This window comes from Myotis daubentonii, chromosome 16 (genome assembly GCF_963259705.1).
Source record: "Myotis daubentonii chromosome 16, mMyoDau2.1, whole genome shotgun sequence".
Lineage (NCBI taxonomy): Eukaryota > Metazoa > Chordata > Mammalia > Chiroptera > Vespertilionidae > Myotis > Myotis daubentonii.
The window spans coordinates 54,984,725-55,009,498 of record NC_081855.1 but is presented as its reverse complement, the minus strand read 5'-3'; the positions used below and the strand labels follow the sequence as shown (position 1 = coordinate 55,009,498).

At 63.1% G+C, this 24,774-nt stretch overlaps 1 protein-coding gene across 4 annotated transcripts; it reads left to right on the top strand.

Annotated features, from left to right (window-relative positions):
• The first annotated feature begins 1,370 nt into the window (after nucleotides 1-1,370).
• Nucleotides 1,371-23,730, top strand: RHBDF2 (rhomboid 5 homolog 2). Of its 4 annotated transcripts, none has more exons than XM_059671318.1 (19): nucleotides 1,371-1,468; nucleotides 2,554-2,655; nucleotides 13,877-14,042; nucleotides 14,792-14,916; nucleotides 15,654-15,906; nucleotides 15,988-16,185; nucleotides 17,117-17,245; nucleotides 17,593-17,711; nucleotides 17,868-18,062; nucleotides 18,789-18,900; nucleotides 19,113-19,187; nucleotides 19,353-19,514; nucleotides 19,874-19,983; nucleotides 20,137-20,200; nucleotides 20,285-20,379; nucleotides 20,586-20,661; nucleotides 21,165-21,265; nucleotides 21,422-21,575; nucleotides 22,378-23,730. In XM_059671318.1, exons 3-19 carry the CDS (start codon nucleotides 13,899-13,901, stop codon nucleotides 22,795-22,797), a joined length of 2,532 nt encoding a protein of 843 aa, XP_059527301.1. In that variant the 5' UTR covers nucleotides 1,371-1,468; nucleotides 2,554-2,655; nucleotides 13,877-13,898; the 3' UTR covers nucleotides 22,798-23,730. The 4 variants fall into 4 exon arrangements, 3 of the variants coding, with proteins under 3 accessions (XP_059527301.1, XP_059527300.1, XP_059527302.1); XR_009449379.1 differs by lacking the exon at nucleotides 1,371-1,468 and having other exon boundaries at nucleotides 22,378-22,861; nucleotides 22,962-23,730; XM_059671317.1 differs by lacking the exon at nucleotides 1,371-1,468 and having other exon boundaries at nucleotides 15,711-15,906.
• The last annotated feature ends 1,044 nt before the right edge of the window (nucleotides 23,731-24,774 follow it).

Sequence of the window (24,774 nt, the reverse complement as noted above, 5' to 3'; positions counted from 1 at the left end):
CCAGCCCGCTGCAGGGAGTTGGTCAGGTCCGGTTCCTGCCTCTGGGCCCTGGCTGCTGGGCAGATGCGGTGGGGGGTGAGGGAGGGAGAGGGGAGCAGTGCCCCCGCAGGGAGCAGCAGGGCTGGGGGAGACACTTGCGGCAGAGGAAGGTCAGAAGCCGGGCTTCCCAGGCGGAGAGACGGCAGGCCGCAGGTGATGACAGTAACAACAGCAATAGAAACCGCAGCAGCCGCTCCAGGGATGCTGGAGCCGGTGCCCTTCGGGGCCTCCTCCAAGAGGCCAGGCCTGTTGTTACCCTCAGTTCCCGGAGCAGGAAGGGAGGCCACCCAGGTGGCAAGTGGCAGGGGCGGGATCTGAACTCGGGGCCTCTGGGAAGAACCTCATTAACAACAGTTTCACAGGTGCTTTTCACGGCACCCCATCGCCCACACATGAGAAGGCCGGGCAGGCTTCGCTCCTTTGCAAATTAAGAAGCGGCTCTGAGGGACCCCCACCCCCCTCCCCCCAGGCCGCCGCCAAAATCTCTGCGTCCACTGCAGGCGCCGTGTGAGCCAAGATTCTGCCCCTTGGGGAGGCTCAGTGTCGTCGGCCCAGAGGCAACGTAGGTTTTACGTAGGTCTGTCTGCCTTAATGCTTATTTCTATAGCCTCTCCAGAGACACCCCCGGACCCCCGCCCCACCCCCCCAGTCCCCGAAGCACCCAGCGCGGTCGTCCCCGCGGCCAGCACTCAGCGCGCGGCTGCCAGCGCCGCTCCGGGCTGGGGGCCGGGCGGGTGGGGGCGGGAGAAGTTGGGCGAGACCCGGCCTTCGCCCGGAGGATGCGGAGGAGGGCGCGCTCGCTGTCTGCAGCTGCGCGGGAGCAGCGGCCGAGATCAGATCAGAGAAGCGTCCGGGGGCGGGAGCAGGATTCGGGGTTTCAAGGAAAGGGCGAGGGCTAAGAAGTTCGGGGAGCAGGCCCATTTGGCCTGGAAATGGGGCGCTGGACGGACGAGACGGGAGGCGGCTGTTATGGGAGGGGGTTTTCCTGGGCGCGACGTGAAGGTGGCAGTTCAGACCGAGATGATGCGCTCTATACGATTATGAGGGGAGGACGACGCCTGGGAGACGCCGGGCCGGGACCCCGCTGGGCCGAGCTCGGTGGGGCTGGCGCCGAGGCACCGAGCCACAGAGGACACTGCGGGGTGGCGAGGGCAGGCGGGGCCCCGCCCCCACAGCTACGTCCCGTTCCATGGCCCCGCCCCACGGCTAGGTCCCGCCCAAGGCCCCGCCCCACGAGGTAGGCCCCGCCCCAGGGCTCCCACACGACTCAGGCCCCGCCCCCATGGCCAGGCCCCGCCCTAGTCCCCGCCCACCGCCCCGCGCAGGTAGGGAAGAGGCGGGGCGCCGGGGCCCCGCCCCCAGAAGCCGCGGCCCAGCTGCTCGGCTGTGCCGCGCGGAGCAGCGTCCGTACCAGTGGGGCCGCAGGGAGGTGAGCACGCGCGACAGGTGGGACCGAGCTCGGCCGCAGGACCTCAGGCGCCGGCAGGGTCCGTGGTGTCGCGCCCAAGCCCGCCCTGGGGCGGCGGTGCGCGGCTGGCGAGGGTGCCCGCCCTGCGGAGCTCTCGGGCCCCACGTGGGCCAAGCCGGGCGCCAGAGGTCGGGGCCGGACTCGGACGGGGCTGCGGGACCAGGTCTGCGAGCCCCTGGGGCTCAGCTCGGACTCGACGCCTTAGGGATCCCTGGGGCAAGGGTCCCCTGATGCGGGGCAGAAGTTTAAAGCCCCTGGTGGGAGAGACGGGACCGCCCCGGGGCAGCACCGCGCCCTCGCGCCTTCGACCCAGATCCTCCCCGCCCCTCCCTCTGGGGCGAGCAGCCGGCGCCGAGGTGGAAGCAGGTGTGGGAGGGTGGGCGCGCTCTGCCAGGCTGGACCGGAGCTCAGAAAATGGGCACCGGGGTCTTGACTTCTGGACTGAGGGCCTTGCAAAGGTTGGTGCCCTCTTTTAGGGTTAGATTAGAGAGGGATAAGTCCCCTCTGGGGCAAATGTGCCCCACCCCAGGGCGGAGGGGCGCCCCGGCCTCAGCCCCTGCCTAACCTGCGTGAAAGACTACGGAGCAGGTGTGGGTTGGAGTGTCGGAAGGGTGAGGCTTGCGGGACGGACCCCACCCTGCACTGCCTGCTGTTTCCCAGGTGGCGCCGTGTGTGGTGACATTTGCTGGTAAAAGTGAGCCCAGCGTCTGTGTTATGTTTCTGGCACTCTCTGGGTAGGACAGGGGGAGACATGGAAAGTGAAGCTGTGGCTCTCAGCCATTTAACCAGCCGGGGGATATTGGGCAATTTCTCAAAAACGTTTTAGTCGTCACAGCTCAGGGGAAGGGGGTGAGTGTTGTTGCTCTTGGACATCTAGTGGGCAGAGGCCAGGGATGTAGCTGGACATCCTACAGGCCCCGCGACAAAGAATCATGTGACTCAGAAAGGCCTAGTGCTGTGGGGGGGGGGGGGAGGAGTTGAGAAATCCTCCCACAGCACCTGGTCCATCCAGTAACAGGCATGCCTCGTTTTATTTCGCCCCAGAGAGGTGTGTTTTTTTACAAATCGAAGCCAAGACCCTCCACCAGCGAAAAGATCACAGCTGGCTTCAGTGCAGTGCTCTGGGACCCAACCTGCAGTACTTCGAGGTATGCCTGTACTTCTAAATGTCTTCCCCTCCCTGCCTCAGTTTCCCGGGAGGTTTGGGGAAGAACTTGGAATAAACCTAAATGAGATGCGAGGTAAGGAGGGCAGTTATTCCCCTCGCAGGAGGCTGCCTTTGGTGCCAGAAGCCTGCCTCTTCCTGCTCAAACCATGGGCCCTGCAGGAAGTAGGTCTGGGTGGTGTTGGGAGGAGCTGAGACCAGGGCCAGGGAGCGGGCCTGAAGGACGTCACCCCTAGGGCAGCCTCCCCCACACAGGAGCTCCCATGCCCCGGGTATGAGCTCTGTTTGCAGATTTTCCCCGAAGCTGAGTTGCTGTCGCGGGCATGGACGCCTGATGCCATTGACCTGCTGGCATTTTCCCTTCTGAACTCACACCTAACTCTCCCAGTATTTACGCCGCCGGGAAAGTAACACCAAGGGGTATATCAAGGCTCCTGATTGCTCGAGGCTCCCCAGTCTGCTTCCCTCCAGCAGAAAAGGTTCCACTGTGGTTAGACCAGAGGCCCTCCCCATTCGTGGTGTCAGCGGAGCCACAGTGAGAGATGGCGGCCATCAGCCACAGGCAGGGGGCTGCCGGCAGGGATGACTTAGTTGTTTGAGTTGGGCTCCAGGAATGTGCTCCAGGGGTCGGGGCAGGGGGCATTCCCAGGGCAGGATGGGACGAAGCAGCCGCCCATGTCCCATGTCCAGGTGCCAGGCCACGCCACCCCACTGCCCTCGCTGCCCTCCTCCCAGTTCCTGGCAGTATCCATGGCCTCGTGTCTCATTCACTCCTGGACCCTGGAACCCTGTAGGGCGAGAGGGCAGGTGGCAGTTTCTGGTTTGACTTCTGCGTTTTTGGTGGAGTTTTTTTTTTTTTATTGTGGTTGTGGTGGTTGTTTTTGGTCTGTTAACTTTATTTATTTATTTATGGTCTTTTAACTTTAAAAGGCTGGAGTGAGACTCCAATCTTTTTAGTAAAACGAAGACACGGCAGTAATGGCCCCATCTGTCCTGTGCCTCTCGAGGCTCAGGCAGCACTCAGACCTGCACCAAGCTGTTCGGGAAGCAAGCGGTGGAGCGCAGCCTTGAACCTGGCTGCCCTTTCCCAGGCCCGGTCCTAACTCCTGTGCCGCAGGCCTGTAAACGGACCACCCAGTGACTCATTTCTGAGCTGCAGCTCTGCCTGGCGATTTACACACTCTGCCCAGGATGGGACTGGACTCTCTTCCTCTAAGACAGCGGTTCTCAACCTGTGGGTCGCGACCCTTTTGGCAGTCGAATGACCTTTCACAGGGGTCGCCTAAGACCATCCTGCATATCAGATATTAACATTACAATTCATAACAGTAGCAACATTACAGTTATGAAGTAGCAACGATAATAATATTATGGTTGGGTCACAACATGAGGAACTGTATTTAAAGGGCCAGAAGGTTGAGAACCACTGCTTTAAGAGGAGGGACAGATCACCCCCAAATCCCTTGCAGAGGCCCCGGGGTCCGAGTCTGGCTCTGGGCCAGTAGCGGTGCTTTAACTGTGGTCAGAGCCCGGGCACCGCCGTGGCCGCTCCGCAGGGCTCCTGTCCACCTGCTGTGTAAACTCAGCCCCAGACTAGACTCCAGACGGAGCAGGAAGAAGTCGGGTGTGTCTGAGCGTGCATGGACCTGCTCACTTCCAAGTGACCCGGCGCTTCCCTCTGGGTCGGGGTGAGCAGTGGGGACATGAGGCCGCCTCACCCCAAAATATCAGGGGAGATGTCCTCTCCCGGCTGCCTCTCCGCCCTGCACAGCCCCGTGGCTCCCTGGGCCACCCACTTTGGAGCAGGCCTCCGTGTTGTCCTGGCCACCCTTGGGGATTTCCAGCGTGAGCTCACGCGTCTGCTCCCAGTTTCCCGTCCTGCTGAGCCAGGCTGGGGGAGGGCTGGCGGGACGTCAGCGCCCTCCCAGAGTGCAGGCTGACCTGGCCTGGTGACGGGCAGCGAGGCTGCCAGGGAGGCAGCTCGCAGGACACGGGCCAGGAGGAGGAGCCCTGCCTGCCCCTCTTGAGGGAAACCGAGGGCTTCCCAGACGGCCATGAAGTGACTGTCGCCTCCCAGTGTGAGTTAGACGAACGGAAAGAAAAACTCACCTTTTCTTGTCCTCTTCAGGGACATACGCACAGAGAGCTGCCATCCCCATCCCCTCTGGTGTCCCCCAGGGGCCGGTCATTTGCAATTCCAAAGCTGCTGGCAGGAAGAATGTTCTAGCCTCCCCCCCCCCCCCCCCCCCCCCCCCCCCCCGCCCAAGTGGTTGGAGCTGGGTGGGCAGATCGGAGATGCTGGCCTGGAGGGTGGTAGGAAGCGATGGGCAGGGGTCTAGGAGAGTGTGGTCAGCAGGGTGGGGTCACTTCAATAACTGCCTCAGTTTCCCCAGCTGTACAGTGGGTAGCAGTAGTCCGTGGGAGGGTGGCAGTGAGGATTCCAGCAGTGGTTCACAGAAAGCCTTGGGCCGGTCCCAGCCACACTGGGAGCCGCCGAGATAACGGGACCAGGGCTGCTCTTCGGAGCCGGGCTGTGCGCCCTTGGCACAGACGGGTGGTGATGAGCCCGTGCCTCGAGGGCTGTGGGGGGACTGGCTGGGAATATGGGCCAGGATGGCAGTGCTGGTGCTGCTCTGTAGAAGTGGCCAGTCTGGGTGGGAGGGCGGGGGTGCCATGTAGACCAAGGGCACTGAGGATGGGTTTCGATCTAGGCCAGGCATGAACTGCCACCCCGCCCGGGGCTTCCCCGCCTGCCAGCCTGTGTGTCATGATGGTGTTGGCGGCGTGGGGGGGGGCGGTGTTGGGGGAGGAGAATGTCATGGAGGCAGAGACACTCAGCTCAGCTCCCGGGCCCAGCGCAGGGCAAGCTGCCCACAACCTTGGTTTTCTCTGCTTCCCACCTGTGGCCCTGGAGCCCATGCGTGGAGCATCCTTAGGTGGTCTTGCCCCTGACCCCTGACAAGAAGCCTCTTTTCCCTGGCGGGGTGCCCCCCCCCCCATCATGCCTCTCCCCTGGCCCTCAAAGGCCTGGAAGCGCAGGTGGGGGATCTGCTGGAGCAGGACTGGGAACTAGGGTCAGACCTTATCAGCCAAGGAAGATAATGAGATAGGACAGGTGAGAGGCTGTGAGTGCCCTTTCACAGGGCTGGGTGATGTCATTTCTGCTTGAGGGGGTGGGAGCGGCTCGGCACTCAGAGGCCCCGAGCTCCCGGAACTCCCAGACCTGGGCTGCTCTCACCTCACCGCCGCGCCTGTTGTTTTGCCACATTGTCTCACCGGTTCTTGGGTGACAGGAGGCTGCAGAATGTGGGGGCATCACAGCCCCACCACCTCCTAACTGTGGGACCTTGGACAGGTGACTTAACCTCTCTGAGCCTCAGTTTCCCCACCTGTCAAGTAGAGATCTGTTACCTCGGGGCTCTTGGCTCAGCTATAGAGACCAAATGAGGGGGGGTGGCAGAGGTCAGCCAGAATTCCAATTACTGGCCGTCCACAGGGTACCGGGCGCGGTACAGTCATGATCTCATGTCATCTCTACTGCATTTCTGGGGCGGGCGCATCCCATTTCACAGCAGAGAAAACTGAGGCTCAGAGGGGGTAACTTGCCCAAAGTTTCCCAGCACAGTAGGCGGTCAAGGCGGGGTTTGAGACCTGTCTCTGGCGCCCCCCCCCCCGCCCCCTCCGCCTGCCTCCCCAGCTCCCCAGCCCTCATTCCTCAACCCATGCTGCCCCAAGGAAGGGGTGGGGGGAGTGATGAGTAGGTAGGTTTTGAAGTCCCTCTGGTGTGAGTGGCCTGGATGGGCCTGTGTCAAGTGCCCAGATGCCCCAGCAGCCCAGGGAACCAGCAAGCCCCAGGGCAAAGTTCTGGGAAATCTGGCTTATTAGCTCTGGGTTTATTAGCTCTTTAATGACTGTTTACGAGCTGAAAAGTGTTTGCCCTGCTGAGGGGCATGGGTACCCTGTCCTGAGTGTGTCCCAGTGCAGGGCCCGGGCAGCTCAAAGCCCGACCTCTGGCTCAGTGATCTGGACCAGGGTCTCACCTCTGTGAAATACGGCCTCGCTGCCCTGGCCCGTGTGGCTCAGTTGGTTGAGCATCGTCCTGTGCACTGGAAGGTTGCTGGTTTGATTTCCAGTCAGGGCACGTGCCCCAGTTGTGTGGGCTTGATCCCCAGTCGGGGGCGTACAGGAGGCAGCCGATCGATGTTTCTCTCCCTTCCCCCTGCTCTCTAACATCAATTAAAAAGACATATTAATATATATATATATATATATATATATATATATATATATATAGCCTAGCTCATGGTGACCAGGGCGCCTGCGGGATGCTCAGCATGTTAAACATATACACACTGAGCTCAGAGATGGTAAGTGGCTTGTCCAAGGTCACACAGCATTTAGGGCTGAGCCTAAGACTGTCTGCCCATTTGGACAGTGTTTTCACGGTCTGGAGCCAGGCCACAGTGGGGAGGCTGGAAGATGGGTGGAGTCCTCCATTGCAAACACAGACAGCTCTGTGCTGGGTACTGAGAGGGGTCGTGTCTGGGAACAGCCTAGTCACACCTGGGTGTCAGGGAGTCCAGAGAGTCCCAGAGGGGCATCTGGGTGGGCACCATGGTGGGCCCAGCACTGTGTCCACTGAGGGACACCTGGCGCACTCTCACTCCCTATGGTGCCCGCCCCATGTTACCGGCAGCTGCATCATCTTAGGACGCGGGCACACGTGGCGCGGGTGCTCCAGCTCAGCCGGCTTCCTGGACCCAAGGAGCCCCGAGAAGATGGGCATTCACGCCTCTGCCAGCCCCACGGCAGGGGGTGGGTGCGTGATCCTGAGATAGCGATGGGTGTGCAGAGCGCTCTTGGGGTCTCCTCTGCTCGAGAACGGGGCAGCCCCCTCCCCACCCCCACACACGCACACTCTGCCCTTGGCAGCACCCTGGAACAGCCACGCCACCCAAGCCACTCTAACTGGGTCTAGGGGTGCCCAGAACCGGGGCTGGTGGGAAAAGTCTGGTGGGTCACCAAGCACCTGAGGCTGCCTCTCCAGGTCGTGTCTTCCGAGCTGAGTTTGAGCAAAGCCCTTCGGGTGGTGGGGTGACCTAGGGTGCTCTCTGGGCAGGTGTCGGTGAGCGGGACCGGTCCCCGGGGGACGTGGGTCTGGCACAAATGGCAGGTGTTTCCATTTTCCCTCTCCATGCCCATGCAGGGTGGTGTGCATGTGTGTGTGTGTATGTGCACGTGTGTGTGTGTGTGTGTGCGCGCGCGTGTGCGCTCGCCCTGCTGGCACCTCTGGGGAAGTGGGTGCCTGCCAGGAGGAGGGAGTCCCTTTCCTCCCCGCCTGTCTCTGACTTTGATGATCGGGTTTCAGCCACCAACTGGGTCAGTTTCTTTCCTCCCTTTCTCTTCCCAAATCCTGTCCCCGCTCCTCCTGCTGGGCAGGGAGGTGTGCAGGGGTGTCTGGCTGTGCAGGCAGCGTGGGGACGCGTGGAGGGACACCAGGGTAGGACAGCCTTGCCATGAGCTGCTCCTCCTGGGCGTGGTGGGTCAGAGAGGCAGGGGTTCGCTGGGGGTTGCACAGCGGTGCGTGGGGGCCGCTTCCTCTTTCTCTTCGCAGCTTTCTAAAAACGACGGGTTCCCAGAAGGGCTGTGGGAGGGAAAATCGCGTTTTGGTTTCTGTGGCTGGGAAGCAGGGAGACCGGCCACTTCCTCGCAGGGGGCCCCCCCATCTTGTGAGTCAGCGGGGGGGCCGGCAGGGCAGCCCAGCCTCTGGGGCAGCTGGAAGTCACTCCTCCCTGCAGGAGGCCCCTCAGCTTCCTGCTCGCCTAGAGGTTGACGGCCTGGCTCTTTCCTCTCTGGAGGGGCCTGCTTGCCCCTTGTCCGAGGGCCCCTCCCTCCCCATTTGTGGCCACAGGAAGCTGAGGGTTGGAGCCCTCCTGTCCATCACCTGCCTGGGGTCTGAGCTGCTGCTGGCTCCCTGCCCTGGCTCCCAAAGCCCTCAGAGCCTCGGGGTGATGGAGACCCCGCCCACCTTTAGCAAGACCAAGGTGTCTCCTGGAACCTGCTAGTGTGGGTTGGTGGCTGGCAGGTAGAGCCAGGGGGAGGGGGCTGGAGCCAGACTCCTTGGTGCAGGTGGCACGGGGGGCAGAGAGGGAGGCGGGCGGGGAGGCCCCCAGCACCATGCCTGGATGCACAGGGGTGCTGGCGGGGACCTCCCTGGGAGACTGTGTGCCCTGGCGATGTGTCTGGACAGAGCGTCCCTGGCAGTGCCCAGCCCCGCCCTTCGTGGGGAAACCGGCTTCTGAGGCTGCAGCTCAGCGCTGGGTCCTGGCTGCTGCTCAACGGCCTAGGCTGCTGGGCGTGGGGGGGGGGAGTGCCTCAACCCATGATGATTGGAGTGTTGTACCCCCCAACCCCATGCTGGACCCCACCCTAAGCCCCCTCCCTCTCCCCAGGCTCCTTAGGAGTCTCCTCACGACTCTGGGCTGAGGACCTTTCTGGGGAGGCCCACCGAGCCCGGGCTCAGCTTAGGCAGGTGGCAGTGGCTGAGCCGGGCGGACAGGCCCTCAGACTTCCCTCCTCCCCATCGTGGCTGGGAGCGGCGGCGGCAGGGGTCTGAGCAGCGGATGTGACTGGGCCAGCAGGAAGCCTGGTCCCAGGATGTCACCATTTCCTGCAGTGAGCAAGCACTTCTGGGGCGCAGGAGATAAGTGGTGGGCGGGGCGCTCCCAGAGCTCCAGCCCTTGTTCTGCCCCGGCTCCTCCACGCCCTAGCCTCGGGCTCTGCAGGGTCCAGAGTGGGTGTGACCACCCCTGCACTGCCGCCCCCTGACCCTCACTCCTGAGCCCTAAGGAAGGGGCTGGGAGGGGCTCACAGGCCAGGACTGGGCACTGCTCTGTGAAGATGGGTACGTGGCTCCCCTGGGTACCACACTCCTCCCCAGAAAATGGCCGCACCCCTGCCTCTGCTCCCTAGGGCGGGCCACTTCTCAGAACCCCCAGGATTGCCGGGGCAGCCCCATCCTCCAGTCCTTCAGCCTTGGATTGTGCCTGCCTTCCCCCTTCCCTGCCCCCCCCCCCTTAGGTTGGCGCTGATGCCAGCAGCACAGCGGGTCCTGGGCCAAGGGTCCCAGCCTGGGGTGGTATGGCCTTGGGATGGGAGGGCTGGCTGGGAGTCTGGGCTGTGCTGGGGTTGGGGACGAGCCGTCCACCTGGAACTCAATCTGGGACTGCGTCCTCCATCCTCGGCCTGGTCACAGTGGGCGGGGCCCAGGCACTCCTAAGCTTCCTGAGGAGGCCGTGTCCTGGGCTGGTGCAGGGCTGGGGGTGACCGTTCCTGCCCAGGGTGGCTGTGGACTGCCCCTCGCACCTGCTCTCAGGCTGGCTGGCTGTCAGGCCGTGCCGCCCAGGGCTGCAGGGACACTCACACGTAGGCAGACCTGCAGGTGCTGCGGGAGCCGGCGAGAAGCGGGTCGATTCTGTCTGGTGGTGGCAGGGAAGGCCTCCTGGAGGAAGTGACATTTTACTTTCCTTAAAGCAGCTGGTAGGCAGGCGTGAGCCTGGCATGCCAGGTGCCAGGCCTCAGATAAGAGGAGGTGGGAGCTGGGGGGCCAGGATGTGTCTGGTGGGGTGTGGTCGCTCTGAGTTCCAGAAGGATCCTGCCCGTTTGGTGGCCTGACCAGAGCTCGGCCTGGCAGCCCCGCTCACCCCCGCCTTCCTCTGCTGCCCGCCTGCCTCCCTTCTTGGCGCCTGTTTCCCGGGACAGCTCACCCCGTGCCCTCTCTCTGCCCCCTGGTCCCAAAGGAGGCCAGGCCGGGGGACTTGCCACGCGGGGCCCAGGTGAGCCTGTCGTCTTGGAGCTGTCCCCGGGGTGGGCTCCATCACATGGCTCCCGGGACTGAGGAGCCACCTGCCTGTGACTTCCACGCCCTGGGCTGCCCTGGGGCCTGGGCTCAGGCCTCCCAGCGCTTGGGGAGAGAAGGAGGACGCCTGGGTCTGCTGGTCGGCCCGAAAGAAGCAGGAAGTGTCTGGAGCCCCTGCTCTGCCCCGGGTCCCTCCCCAGGCCCCCTCCCCACCCAGAGTTCAGAACCAGAGGCTCTGATCCAATATGTAGAGTGAAGGGGGTGCTGTCCTGTGACTCAAAGGAGGGCCCAGACCCCCCCAGCAGCTGGGCTCCTCTGGGTGCCCAGGGCCCTCTAGAGCAGTGGTGGCGAACCTATGACGCATGTCAGAGGTGACACGCGAACTCACTTTTTTGGTTGATTTTTCTTTGTTAAATGGCATTTAAATATATAAAATAAATATCAAAAATATAAGTCTTCGTTTTCCTATGGTTGCAAATATCAAAAAATTTCTATATGTGACACGGCACCAGAGTTAAGTTAGGGTTTTTCAAAATGCTGACACGCCGAGCTCAGAAGGTTCGCCATCACTGCTCTAGAGACTGCAGTTTGCAAAGTACTCAGACGCTGACCAGGATTTTCTGTGGCCCGGACTCTGCACTGTCTCCCCGACAGGGTGCCTTCCCGCCCTGAGTGCACCCCAGCTCTAGCGAGGGTGGGGGCACCCGTTTCCCAAGGAGACCTCAAGCCCTGCAGCCAGAGCGACGTGCGTCCCAGCTGCTCCCCTTCCTGGCGCTGTGAGTGTGGGCGAGTTACTGAGCGTCTCTGAGCCTCCGTTCCCCACCCACCAGACGGAAGCGATGATGATGTCCCCCGACAGGGGTGTTGAGGGCAGAGCGGGATGATGCCCGGGCAGGCCAGCAAGGCTGGTGCACCTGAGGACGGGACCCTGCCTGCCCCGCAGGCCTCAGGGCTCTCCTCTAAGTGCGCTGCTGCCCGGCTGTGCGGGAGTATATGTAGCCGCACTTCTCAGAGACAATGGGTACCACCCGCTTACTCCCTTTTCTTTAAAATAAATAAATAAATAAATATATATATTTACTCCACAGAGGAAGGGACAGGGAGAGAGAGATAGAAACATCCATGATGAGAGAGAATCACTGATCGGCTGCCTCCTGCGCGCCCCCCACTGGGGATGGAGCCCACAACCCAGGCCTGTGCCCCGACCCAGGAATCAAACCGTGACCTCCTGGTTCCTAGGTGGACGCTCAACCCTGAGCTACACCCGCCGAGCTCATTCCCCTTTCCATGTTTCTTTTTACGTTGGGTGGATGTCACCCCCATACGTGAACGAACCCCAACAATAGCAATGAGCACACTTCCAATGGTTTGAACACTGCCCTTCCTTTCCTCCAGGCTTTGGGCCGAGAACTCAGGGAGCTGCCCTGCTGGCCTGGAGCGGCTGTCTGTCTCTCCACCTCCACACGCATGCGCCCACCTGTCCACGCAGCTGAGGCCTGACCCCGAGCATCCCTGCAGAGTGAGGAGGGGCTAGAACATGCTCTGGAGGCCTCGGCGACAGACCCAGCGCGCCGTGAGCTGAGCCCACACTGAAGGTAGGAAGCTGGGTAGCCGGGAGGGGGACCCACGTGCTGGCTACTTCCCGCTGTTTACGTGATGGTCAACAATACGTGGTGTTGCCACCTGTGGGCCGCGCTCATGCGATGCTCAGGAGGGAGGAAGGGAGTCCCCCACCGTCGGCGAGGACGTGGGTGACCCGTGGTCAAGTGCAGGCCTGTGTGCCCCTCAGGCCCAGGCCGCCCGGCTCCAGCCTGTGTTTTTGGCCACGACCCCCCAGCACCTCCCTGAAGGGCTTGGCAGGTGGAAGACAGTGAGGGGCCCCCCGCCGTTGCGTGGGCGGGAGCGGGCTGGGTGGGGACAGAGCCACGCAGGGCCCAGAGTTCCCGGGGAGGAGGCTGCGCTGTGTTTCAAGTGAGAGCAGGAAACCCTGGGACAGCGTTGAGCACGGAATGACATGGTGTCATAACCAATCTGGAGCTAAGGGAACCTCCGGTATTCCGCCCGGCGAGACCTCGCAGTCGCCAGGAAGGAGCTGCCTGTGTGGCCGACGGGCAGTGCTGCCCCAGGGCCGGAGTGCGTGCGTGCGTGGGTCCTGTCCTCTGTGCAGAGGGATCTGGAAGGACAGGCACGCAGCTTCCTCCTGCAGGACGGGCGCCAGGCGGGCCACGGGCTCACTCAGCTCTATGTGGTCCTCCGAGTTTTCTTCCTTTTTTTGTTTGCAATGAGCATATATTACTTGTATCATTAAGATAGAATGTTTTTGCCCTGACCGGTTTGGCTCGGTGGATAGAGTGTCGGCCTGCGGACTGAAGGGTCCCAGGTTCAATTCCGGTCAAGGGCATGTGCCTTGGTTGCGGGCACATCCCCAGTAGTGGGTGTGCAGGAGGCAGCTGATCGATGTTTCTCTCTCATCGATGTTTCTAACTCTCTATCCCTCTCCCTTGCTCTCTGTAAAAAATAAATAAAAATTAAAAAAAGATAGAACATTTTTTCTCCGTGAAAAGAAAAAGGTACCAGACAGGTGGCAGTTTCAGTTAACCTTTGAAAAAGGAACCGGGCCGCCGTGGGGGACAAGGACAGATGTCTTTCGAGTCTGAGAATTAGGCTGAGCCGCCACTTCCTCCCTCCCGGCAGTGCGGGGCCATTGGCTGTGGACTGGTCACCAGATGGCTCCCAGCCTTCTGTCCTCCCCCGGGCCCTGCCCCAGGGACAAAGGCAGGGCCTGGCCCCCTGGCGGCACAAACTCTGCAGCTCTGTACCCTGTGTCCTGCTCCTCTCGGCCTGTGGTCCTTGCCTGAGCAGAGACCAAAAGTGGACGGAGATGGGAGTTGGGGACTTCCCAGACCCTACTGGCTTGGAATGCAAATGAAGGGGGACAGAAATAGACCTTTAAAAAAACATTTGTATTGGTTTTAGAGAGGAAGGGAGAGGGAGAGAGAAACATCAATGATGAGAATCACCGATCACCTGCCTCCTGCACACCCCCCACTTGGGATCGAGCCCACAACCCGGGCATGTGCCCTGACCGGGAATCGAACCGTGACCTCCGGGTCCCTAAGTTGACACTCAACCACTGAGCCACGCCCGGCCAGGCAGAAATAGACCTTCTTGCCAAACCCCACTCAGCCGGATTCAGTTTCTGCCCTGTGACTTGGTGTCTGGGGTTAGGGTAGAACCAGCTTTTGGCAGGTTGTTCTCAGTCCGGGCTGCCCGCCCTGGCGCCTGGGTCTCCACGTCCCCTCTGGTTCTCGACACACCCGTGTCCCCCTCCCCATCTCCTTTCCAGCCACCCCGCCCGCCTGCCCACCATGGCCTCCGCAGACAAGAATGGCGAGAGCGTCTCCTCTGTGTCCGGCAGCCGCCTGCAGAGCCGGAAGCCGCCCAACCTGTCCATCACCATCCCGCCGCCCGAGACCGCGGCTCCTGATGAGCATGCCAGCATGCTGCCCCAGGTGAGGGCGGCCAGCTCCCGTCCGCCACAGGTGCCAGGTGTGCCCAGGGGACACCTTCCGGGCAGTTCCGCTTCCTGGAGGAGGCTCCATCCCCAGCACTGCTGCCCGCGTGGCCCCTGACTTAGGCCTGTGCCCCTCGTCTGGCCCCAAACAGCACAGGGAGTGGGCCCTGCGCTCAGGAGCGCCGCCTCATGGCGGTAAATGGGAGCTGCTATCCCCGGACAGGCTGGGCCGTCCCACCTGGGACTTGGCTGTTTCCATCTCCTCACCCGGCCGTTCCGGGGGGCGTGGGCTGTCTGGTGGGACTTGGGTGAAGGGGCACGGGTGCCCTCAGCCCCAGCAGCCTGACCTCAGTGCCTGCCCCTGGGAGAGAACAGACATGAATCAGTGTTTCCAACCGGCTGGACTCCGGTCCATAAAGAGCTCATTGAAGACGGCTCGGCGCAGCGTGGGCCCCGCGCAGCCGGGCATAAAGGGGCTGTGTGGTGCCGCCCGCTAACCCCACGGGTGCTCTCAAACACGTAGCGGCAGGCCGGGCGCTGTGGCGTGACGGGAGTGCTGAGGAGGCGGGGAATGCACGCTGGGTTTTCTGAAAAACATTAGGAAACGGTGATTTGACCCTCGGGCTGAAAGCCGCTCGGGGTGTACGTTGGGGCTGAGGTTTGTTCTCAGACGTTTCATGTGGGGAGCCGGGAGCCGGGCTCCGCGCGTGCGCACGCCCACCCTCTGCTGCCTCCCGCCCCCCACAGAGGCCCAGGAACCCCGCCTTCCTGAAGAGCGTCAGCCTGCAGGAGCCCCGGGGACGATGGCACGAGGGCTCCGAGAAGCGCCCTGGCTTCCGCCGCCAGGCCTCCCTGTCTCAGAGCATCCGCAAGTGAGCACGCCGCCTGCCCGCCCGGCCTGTCCTCCCCCGGGGCCCAAGGACTCACAGGCCTGTCCCCGTGTCCCCATGTCCCGTTCTAGAAGGCACAGCCTGGCCTTAGTGAGCGGCCTCTCCCTCAGGGTGGACGGGGAGTCTAACACCGTGTTGCAGGTGGGAAGCTGGGGCGCAGGGACATGTGCCTTGCATAGTCACAGGTGGATTCCGAGGGGTTCGAGGGGCTGGGGTGGCCACTGCCGCTCAGAGTGGCTCCCAGGGGTCAGCCCAGCCCCGCTTCTCATGCTCTGGACTCTTCTCCACCTCTGCTCCTCTGGCCGCGGGGACCGAACCAGGGGCTCGAGGGGGAGCTGACCTGCCCCTGACACTGCATACGTGTGCCCTTCACCTTGTCACCCCCTGCACACATGCACAGTCACCTGTCATCACTCCTTACACACATGCCTTGTCACCTTGTCACTCTCTGCATACACACGTGTGCCATCAACTCTCATCACTTCCCCTGTGCACACATGTGTATGGTCAGCTCTGGTCACGCCCTGCACATGCAAATGACCTGTCACCTCCCTTCACACATTCAAGGTCACCTCTCGTCAGCCTTACACACGTGCACGGTCACCTCTTGTCACAGCTGCATGCACACGTGTGCCATCAACTCTCACATCGCTTCCCCTGTGCACACGTGGGCACGGTCAGCTCCCGTTACCCCTCCACGCGCGCGTGCCCTGTCCTAGTCCTCGTGGTCTCACGGCCGTGCATGTGCACGCGCACACTGCCCCCTCCGTCCGCAGGGGCACCGCACAGTGGTTCGGGGTCAGCGGCGACTGGGAGCTGGAGCGGCAGCACTGGCAGCGCCGGAGCCTGCACCACTGCAGCGTGCGCTACGGCCGCCTCAAGGCCTCATGCCAGCGCGACCTGGAGCTCCCCAGCCAGGACGTGCCTTCCTTCCCGGACACCGAGTCTCCGAAGCCCTGCAAGATGCCCAAGGTGGGCTCCATCGGGCCAAGCGGGCGGCGGGCGCTTCGCCAGGGGCCCGGCCGCTCTGCTCACCGCTTCCCTCCCGTCCAGATTGTGGACCCGCTGGCCCGAGGCCGGGCCTTCCGCCACCCGGACGAGGTGGACCGGCCCCACGCCCCACACCCACCGCTGACCCCCGGGGTCCTGTCGCTCACCTCCTTCACCAGCGTCCGCTCTGGCCACCTGCCCCGCCGGAAGAGGATGTCTGTGGCCCACATGAGTTTTCAAGCTGCCTCTGCCCTCCTCAAGGTGAGGCCGCCTGCCTCTGCCCACTCTCCCTCCCGCTCCCCACAGCACCCCCCAGGAGCCCACCTCGGTGCCTCCCTCTGTGCCCAGGGCAGTGGATGCCTGGGCCCCTGGGCAGAGGGAGGGCCTGCAGCCCAGCAGCTGGGCCCACGTCCCAGCCCCGGATTCCCTCCTGCACCCCTGCAGCTCTCTGGCTTGGGAAACTGGTTTTGCACCGATGGGCTGGGAAAGTAGGAAGTGAAATGTGTCGTCAGCCCTCGTCACCCGTTCACTGAGCCCATTGATGGTGCTGAGCAAGGGGGCTGCAGAGGGAAATGAGCCAGTTCTCTGCCTGGGAGAGCCCAGCCCAGGTGAGGGCACCGTTCGGTGTGATGAGCGGAGGCCTGCCCAGAGCAGGAGCTGCCGCATCTCGCCCAGGAGAAGGGCTGGTGTCAGGGAAGGCGCTTGAGCCGAGCCCAGAAAAATAAGGAAAAGTTTGCCAGGAAAGCAGGGAAAGGAACAGCATTCTCAACAGAGGGAAAGGCCGATGCAAAGGCCCAGAGGTAGGAGGGGGCGTGGCCTTTGGGGGGCAGCAGGTGGGTCCATGTGGTTTTAGTTACGGTGGCAGGAGATGGGATCAGAAAGATGGGCAGGGCCTCGTGTGCCGTGCCGAGGAGCCAGGCCTCGGAGAGATGGCACCAGTCTCGAGAGTAAAGGTGAGTGGTGGGTGTTGGCTGCCCAGCCAGAGGACAGGAGGTGGCCAGAGAGAAGACAGCAGCCAACGGTGGGGGAGGGATGATGCATCCAGGGCTATGAAGCCAGTGCCGTGTTCCTGGCCCTCGGTGCTCTGGGCTGATCGCACCTTCGAGGCGCTATCCCGAGGGAGGCTTGACGGTCCCTTTGGTGTTGGGGGCGCCCGACCCTTCTGATGCCCATGCCTCGGCCCTGTGCACAGGGGCGCTCGGTGCTGGATGCTGCTGCGCCGCGGTGCCGGGTGGTCAAGCGCAGCTTCGCCTACCCCAGCTTCCTGGAGGAGGATGCAGTCGACGGGGCAGACACATTTGACTCCTCGTTTTTTAGTAAGGCAAGCATGGGGCGCGGGCCCTCGGGGCAGGGGACAGGGTGGCCTGGGAGCTGGGCGGAGTGACCGGCCCTGACCATCCCCTGCCAGGAGCCCCTGAGGGATCCAAAGGCCCAAGGTTGTGCCACCTTGGAGCGCTCCTAGGTCCCTGTTTTTCTGTCAGAGCGAGGACCTGGGGGTGGGGCAGGATGTCCCCCAGAAAAGTCGGCCAGGGCCAACACATGCACCTTCCACTTCCCTCCCGACGCGCCTGCCTGGCCTGCCTTTGACTTGAGCGGTGGGGGCAGAACTGGGGACCAGGACTCCTCACACTGCCTCCTTGTGTGTCCGCCACTCCACCCCCACCCCAGGAAGAAATGAGCTCCATGCCCGACGACGTGTTTGAGTCTCCCCCACTCTCCGCCAGCTGCTTCCGGGCGATCCCGCGCTCGGCCTCCCCCGTCTCCCCCGACGGGGTGCAGGTCTCTCTGTGAGTTCTGGGCAGCCCCTCCTGCAGGAGGAGGGAGGTGGCAGAGCTGGGAAAGGACTCCCCAGAGCCCGGGGATCTTGGGGGGGGGCCCCCAGACCCCAAGTCCCTCCTGGGCCGCGTGAGGTGGCACCGGGCTGAGAGCCGCCGTCCCAGCAGGAGGGAGTACGGCCGCACCCCAGTGCCGGTGGCCAAGCGCGGCAAGCGCATCGCCTCCAAGGTGAAGCACTTTGCCTTCGACCGGCAGAAGCGGCACTACGGCCTGGGCGTGGTGGGCAGCTGGCTGAACCGCCGCTACCGCCGCAGCATCAGCAGCACGGTGCAGCGGCAGCTGGAGAGCTTCGACAGCCACCGGTGAGTGGCGGGCGCCGTCCTGGGCCATCCACTCCGGGAGCGCTGGGAGGGGCCTCTTCTCCACCGGGACTCCCCGCTTCCCGGCCTCCCAGGCAGCGGTCCGTCAACAGCATCCATTTTGAGCGCCACCCCGCAGGCCCTGCGACGGAGCCCCGACAGAATGCAGCAGGGAGGGCTGGGTGGGTCAGAGGGACAGTTCGCCTCCCCAGCCCCAGCCATGAGTGATCTTGGGGGAAACCAGAGAATGGGGAGGGGCAGTTCTCGCCGAGTGGACGATTGGCAGTGATCCAATAGAGATTCGATCCGAAATTACAAAACGCTAAGTAGTAACAAGTGTGGCTGTGTCCTGAGGAGGCGGGCGGAGAGTGGGAGGGAGCAGCCGGGGGTGCGGTCAGGATGAGCAGCAGTTAACTGGCTGAGAAGAAATGGGACGAACCTCCCTGACAAAGGCAGCAGCATGTGCAAAGGCCCTGTGGCTGCCAGGAACTGCAAGAGGAGAGGAAGCCCGGGAGGTGGGTGGGCGCAGCAGGGCGTTCCCACCAGTGGGAGGGGCCGATGTTAGACTCTATCCAGGGGCAGCGAGCGGGAAGCCACCCAAGGGTTAGGAGCTGGGAGAGAGGCGCGTAGAGGTGCCTTTTGGAAGCCGCTGGTGAAGGATGAGTGGAAGTGCAGAGTGGGCAGCAGGGGGCGCTGAGCAGCAGGGTGCTGACCCAGCCTCTGCCCCAGGCCCTACTTCACGTACTGGCTGACGTTCGTCCACATCATCATCACGCTGCTGGTGATCTGCACGTACGGCATCGCGCCCGTGGGCTTCGCCCAGCACGTCACCACCCAGCTGGTGAGTTGGGCTGCGGAAGCGGGGTTCCACGCTGGGGTCCCAGCCCCCCGAGAGGCTTCAGCATCGCGGGTCACTGCGTGCCTCCCACAGCAGCGACCTGGCCCAGGAGGGAGGGTGCATTGGCCATAGCTTTGCCCCTTGGCCCTTTCCTGGGGGCCGGCCCTGGCATGGAATCCCTGACGCCTCCTTCACCTCCTTGCACCCCTGCCCAGGTGCTCAGGAACAAAGGTGTGTACGAGAGCGTGAAGTACCTGCAGCAGGAGAACTTCTGGATCGGCCCCAGCTCGGTGAGGGCCCAGGGACAGCCAGCATCTCAGCAGGAGCCCCGGGCCCTGTCTCCCCAGCGGGGCAGGGAGGGGTCGGCTTGCCCGTAACCCCTCATCAGGGGACACTTAACAGAGCAGGGAGCTCACTCCCCGACCTCTCTGCCCCCCGCCCCCCCGCACACACAGATTGACTTGATCCACCTGGGAGCCAAGTTCTCGCCCTGCATCCGGAAGGACCAGCAGATCGAGCAGCTGGTGTTGAGGGAGCGAGACCTGGAGCGGGACTCGGGCTGCTGCGTCCAGAATGACCACTCGGGCTGCATCCAGACCCAGCAGAAGGACTGCTCGGTGGGGGCGGGGCCACCATCCACCCTGGGCCCTACACCACGTCCACTGCCCTGGCCTGGGGGAGGGACCCTTCAAGGGCAGTGACCACATCCCCTCTTCCTTCCTCTGCCCTCCCCGACCTCATGCACCCCTGTCCACGGCCCTGCACACCCCTGTACACACCGCTGTCCACCCCTGCACATGGCCCAGCACTGGAAGGCTGCCGCCCTCCCCAACCCAAGCCAGTGAAAGCCGGGTCTTGAGAATGTCACCCAGGGGTGGGGTCCTGAGAAACAGGAAGAGCCCGATCCTGGTGTGTCCCCTGACCTCTCTGGTGGGTGTGACCGTCCTGGCCTGACCAGCCCCCCTCCCTCCCCCAGGAGACTTTGGCTACTTTTGTGAAGTGGCAGGATGACATGGGGCCCCCGATGGACAAGTCCGATCAGGGCCAGAAGCGGATGTCAGGTGCCGTGTGCCACCAGGACCCCAGGTAGAGTCCCAGGTGGCCCTCGGCAAGGCTGTCTGAGAAGATGGGGTTGAGGGTCGCACTGTCTGTGCCCCCCACAGGGACGTTGGCAGTGGGTGTGGCTGGCTGCGGGTGCCCCAGCCCCTCATATTGCCCCCCTCTGGCCTCTCCCTCCAGGACCTGCGAGGAGCCGGCCTCCAGTGGTGCCCACATCTGGCCTGATGACATTACCAAGTGGCCAGTGAGTACCCGGGGCAGAGAGTGGGCTGGGAAGGGCGGGGAGGGGCTCTCGCCACACCACCCCCCCCCGGCCGGTGCCCCGCAGATCTGCACGGAGCAGGCCAGGAGCAACCGCACGGGCTTCCTGCACATCGACTGCCAGATCCGCGGCCGCCCCTGTTGCATCGGCACCAAGGGCAGGTGAGCCGCCCGCCTGCGCGCTGCGCTCATGTCCTCCTCGTCCACTCTGGGGCCCTGTGGTGGGAGCAGGACGAAGGGGCGCTTCCCCGCAGCCGGGTCTCTCAGAGGGGCACCGCCTTCCCACTAGCAATGCTGGCTGTGGCCAGGCACTGGCGCCAGGCAAGGTGGGCAGGTACTCCGGGCCCTGACACCCCCCCTCCCCCCAGCTGTGAGATCACCACTCGGGAGTACTGTGAGTTCATGCACGGCTATTTCCATGAGGAGGCGACGCTCTGCTCGCAGGTGAGGTGGGGCCTGGCGGGACCCAGCGGGGCTCTGGGCACAAGACGTTGGGCATTGCCCGGCCGGCGTGGCTCAGTGGTTGAGCGTCGACCTGTGAACCAGAAGGTCACGGTTCAGTTCCTGGTCAGGGCACAGGCCCGGGTTGTGGGCTCCATCCCCAGTGTGGGGCGTGCAGGACGCAGCCGATCCATGGTTCTCTCTCGTCATTGATGTTTCTCTCTCTCCTTCTCCCTTCCTCTCTGACATCAATAAAAATATATTTATTGGGAAAAAAAGGCTGATGCCATTTTGGGGCTCAGCCCCATCTGGTTTTCCAGATGACCTAATAAATTCATAGTTCTTTACACCCCCCCCCCCGCTCCCCCACTAAGAGGAGCCGTTCATAGCAGCTACTGCAGCTGGCCTCACGTGTGCCCTCCTGCAGTGGGTATCGGCTCTGCCCACCCCACACCCGGGCCTCTGACCCAGCCAGGCGCGGGCACTGACCCCCTGCTCGCCCCCAGGTGCACTGCTTGGACAAGGTGTGCGGGCTGCTGCCCTTTCTCAACCCCGAGGTCCCGGACCAGTTCTACAGGCTCTGGCTGTCTCTGTTCCTCCACGCCGGGTAAGGCGCCGAGATGCCCACCCGCGGTGGCCTCCCACCCGAACCCCCGAAGAGGGGCTCCTGGGCCAGGGCGCAGCCCTCCCGCCCCACCTCCCCGGGAGTGCCTGGAGGGCAGCCGTGGCAGACGGGGAGGCTGATGCCTGTCCCCCGCCCCAGCCTGGTGCACTGCTTCGTGTCCGTGGTCTTCCAAATGACCATCCTGCGGGACCTGGAGAAGCTGGCCGGCTGGCACCGCATCTCCATCATCTTCATCCTCAGCGGCATCACCGGCAATCTCGCCAGCGCCATCTTCCTCCCGTACCGGGCAGAGGTAGGGACTCGGTGGGGCCAGGGGGGTGGAGAGGGCACACGGCCCCTCCCTTGCCGGGCTCAACAGCAGATGAACTGCTAAGCTGGAGGCTTATTGGCTGATCCCTTAATCCTGGGCGCGCGGGGGCTTGCCCCTGAGTCATGCTCAGATGGCACCTCCAGAAAGACCTTTCTGCGCTGCCCCTCACTCCGTTCCTCCCCTCTGCTTCGGTTCTTCATGACCCCTGCCCGCTGCCTGGTCACAGGCCTGTAGGTAGAGCCATAGGGAGTTGCCAGTGTGTGACCGTTCTTGACCCATACGAACCACAGTTCTTGTTTGTTTTTAATATTTTTATTGATTTTTAGAGAGAGAGGAAGGGAGAGGGATAGAGAGATAGAAACATCGACGAGAGAAAAACATCATCGATTGGCTGCCTCCTGCACGCCCCACACTGGGGATCAAGCCCGCAGCCCTGGGCATGTGCTCTGACCGGGAATTGAACCAGCGACCTCTCAGTTCATGGGTCAGTGCTCAACCACTGAGCCACACCAGCCCGGCAGGAATGGCCGTTTTTGACCCGTTCGCCCGAAGGCGGCTGCCCTGTCCAGTGTCCGGCCCCTCCCCGGAGCACGGGTAACGTGGAAGGTGCCCTTCGGCTGAAAGGGTGGTGGGAGCAGCCCAGCCTCGTACTCCCAGGCACCAGGCCCAGCGGCCCCAGAGCTTCGGGGCCCCACCCTGGGTCGGGCTCCCCAACAGGCTGACTCGGGGGCCAGGGCTCCCGGGCACCTGGCACCTGGGAGTGAGCCGCCCCCTCCCTGCCCAGGTGGGCCCGGCGGGCTCGCAGTTCGGCCTCCTGGCCTGCCTCTTCGTGGAGCTGTTCCAGAGCTGGCAGCTGCTGGCGCGGCCCTGGAAGGCCTTCCTCAACCTGGCGGCCGTGGTGCTCTTCCTGTTTGTGTGCGGCCTGCTGCCCTGGATCGACAACATCGCCCACATCTTCGGCTTCCTGAGCGGCCTGCTGCTGGCCTTCGCCTTCCTGCCCTACATCACCTTCGGCACCAGCGACAAGTACCGCAAGCGCGCCCTCATCCTGGTGTCGCTGCTGGTCTTCGCCGGCCTCTTCGCCTCGCTGGTCATCTGGCTCTACGTCTACCCCATCCACTGGCCCTGGATCGAGCACCTCACCTGCTTCCCCTTCACCAGCCGCTTCTGTGAGAAGTACGAGCTGGACCAGGTGCTGCACTGACCTCCCGCCGGCCGGCCGGGCCAGGCTGCCGCCCGCAGCACCACCGACGACACAGGGGCCGAGCCTGGGGCACGAGGGCCGAGCCTGGGACATGGGGCCCGAGCCTGGGACATGGGGCCCGAGCCTGGGGCATGAGGGCGGAGCCTGGGACATGGGGCCCGAGCCTGGGACACGGGGGCCGAGCCTGGGGCAGGCTGCCTGCCTGCAGAGCGCCCCACCCACACTCCAGAGACCCACCGACAGGGCGCCCAGGCCCTGGTGCCGGTTCAGAGATGGTCACACAGGCGGGTTCCCCGGGGGATGAGGTGCCCTTGGGCGTTCCTGGTCTGGCTGGGGCGCACCCTTGAACACCTGCTTCTCCGCAGCTCAGGGCCCAGGCCCCGACTTACCCTGCTGTCAGGACCCCCATCTCCCACCGCAGCCTCTGCTGAGTGCTCGGGCCTCCCCCACCGTGACTGCGCACGTGCTCTTACTGGGGACGTGGCCAGGCGGCCCACCGGGTTCCCACCCCTGCCTCACCACAACCCCCTCCCTGTTCCTCCTCCCCTCTCTGCCCTACCAGCCCCTTCCTCAGTGGCTGCTGGGTCTGCCGTCAGGTGACCGGGTGTGGGAGAGGCTTTGGCCGTGACCTAGGGCAGAGCAGCCGCATGGAGACAGGGAGCGGGAGCCTTGGCGTGTTTGCAGCGAGCAGAGCCTGTGCCGCCCGCCCCTCACCCGCCCGTCAGTGTCTGCCTCAGGGGCTGCCTCTGACAACAGCGGCCCCCCACCATCGGCCGGGGCGGGGGCTGGGCCACCCCGAGGACCCGCTCCCAGGGTTGCCTGGGGCTCAGTCAGGGCGTCTGTTACCCGTTTATAGTTTGGTCCTAATTTTTAAAGTAACGCTAACTTTGTATGGATGATGTCTGGGTGTATTAAATGATACTCTTCAGGGAACGTCTTCTTTTGACCGGAGCCCTCAGGAAGAGTGAAAGCGGGAACCTTAATTTGGGGGTGGGAGAGGGTGGGGGTCGGCTGGGAAGAACTCGGGGGCAGGGGCTGGCAGAAAGGGGCCGTGGGAATCTTGTGGGACTTCCTGGGGGATTTGGTTGCAATAGAAACCGGGTTGGGCTCCCATGGAGGGCCTCAGGGGGGTCCCTTGAGGGGCTGGAGTTAAATTCTTAGACTGGTGGTGCTTGTAGGGGCAGTGAGGCTGGGCCAAGGGGCAGGCCTCCCTGGACAGCTCTGTTCACCGTACCTGTGCCTCGCCCAACCCTTCCCCATGCAGGGAGCCACCCACTAGGTGACTGTGGGCAGAGGACCCAGGGTCCTGGAGCTGGGAGCGGCAGTCCCTTCACCCTCCTCCCCTCCCCCCATTCCAGGGCTGAGAGTGAGAAGGGACCTCCCTGGGACCCGGAGAGCAGGGCCCTGCACGGCTCCTGTGAAGGACAGCTCTGATCCTGAGCCCGCCGTGCCTGCCTCCTGCAGGGCCCCATTGGTTCTGATACGGGAGGGGGCTGAGGCAGGGCTGCTTGTCCCACTTGCTGCCCTCTTCTCGGGCACAGCCTGGAGTACGGGAGGTCCAGAGGGTCTCGTAGGGACAGCCTGCAGGACACATCTCGTGTTCAGCTGGGAGAACTGGCCATGTTCTCTATTTTAAAAATCTATTTAAAATATATACATATATACATATATATATATATATATATATATATATTTTTTTTTTTTTTTACTAGAGGCCCAATGCATGAAAATTCATGCAAGAGAAGGCCTTCCTTCCCCCCGGCTGCTGGCACCGGCTTCCCTCTGGCACCCGGGACCCCGGCTGCTTCCCTCGGGCCCCGGCTTTGTCAGGAAAGATGTTCGGAATGATGTCTGGAAGATGTCCGGTCTAATTAGCATATTACACTTTTATTACTATAGATTGCTTTCAGAGAGGGAGAGAGAGAGAAACATCAGTGATGAGAGAGAATCATTGATCAGCCGCCTCTTGCACCCACA

Excerpts from the sequence above, each read along its gene's own strand:
- RHBDF2 (XM_059671318.1), top strand. The coding sequence starts at position 13,899 with ATGGCCTCCGCAGACAAGAATGGCGAGAGCGTCTCCTCTGTGTCCGGC. Across the intron at positions 14,917-15,653 it reads CTGTCTCAGAGCATCCGCAA|TCCTCGTGGTCTCACGGCCG; the intron begins GTGAGCACGCCG and ends GCCCTGTCCTAG. Across the intron at positions 21,266-21,421 it reads TCTCTGTTCCTCCACGCCGG|CCTGGTGCACTGCTTCGTGT; the intron begins GTAAGGCGCCGA and ends CCCCCGCCCCAG.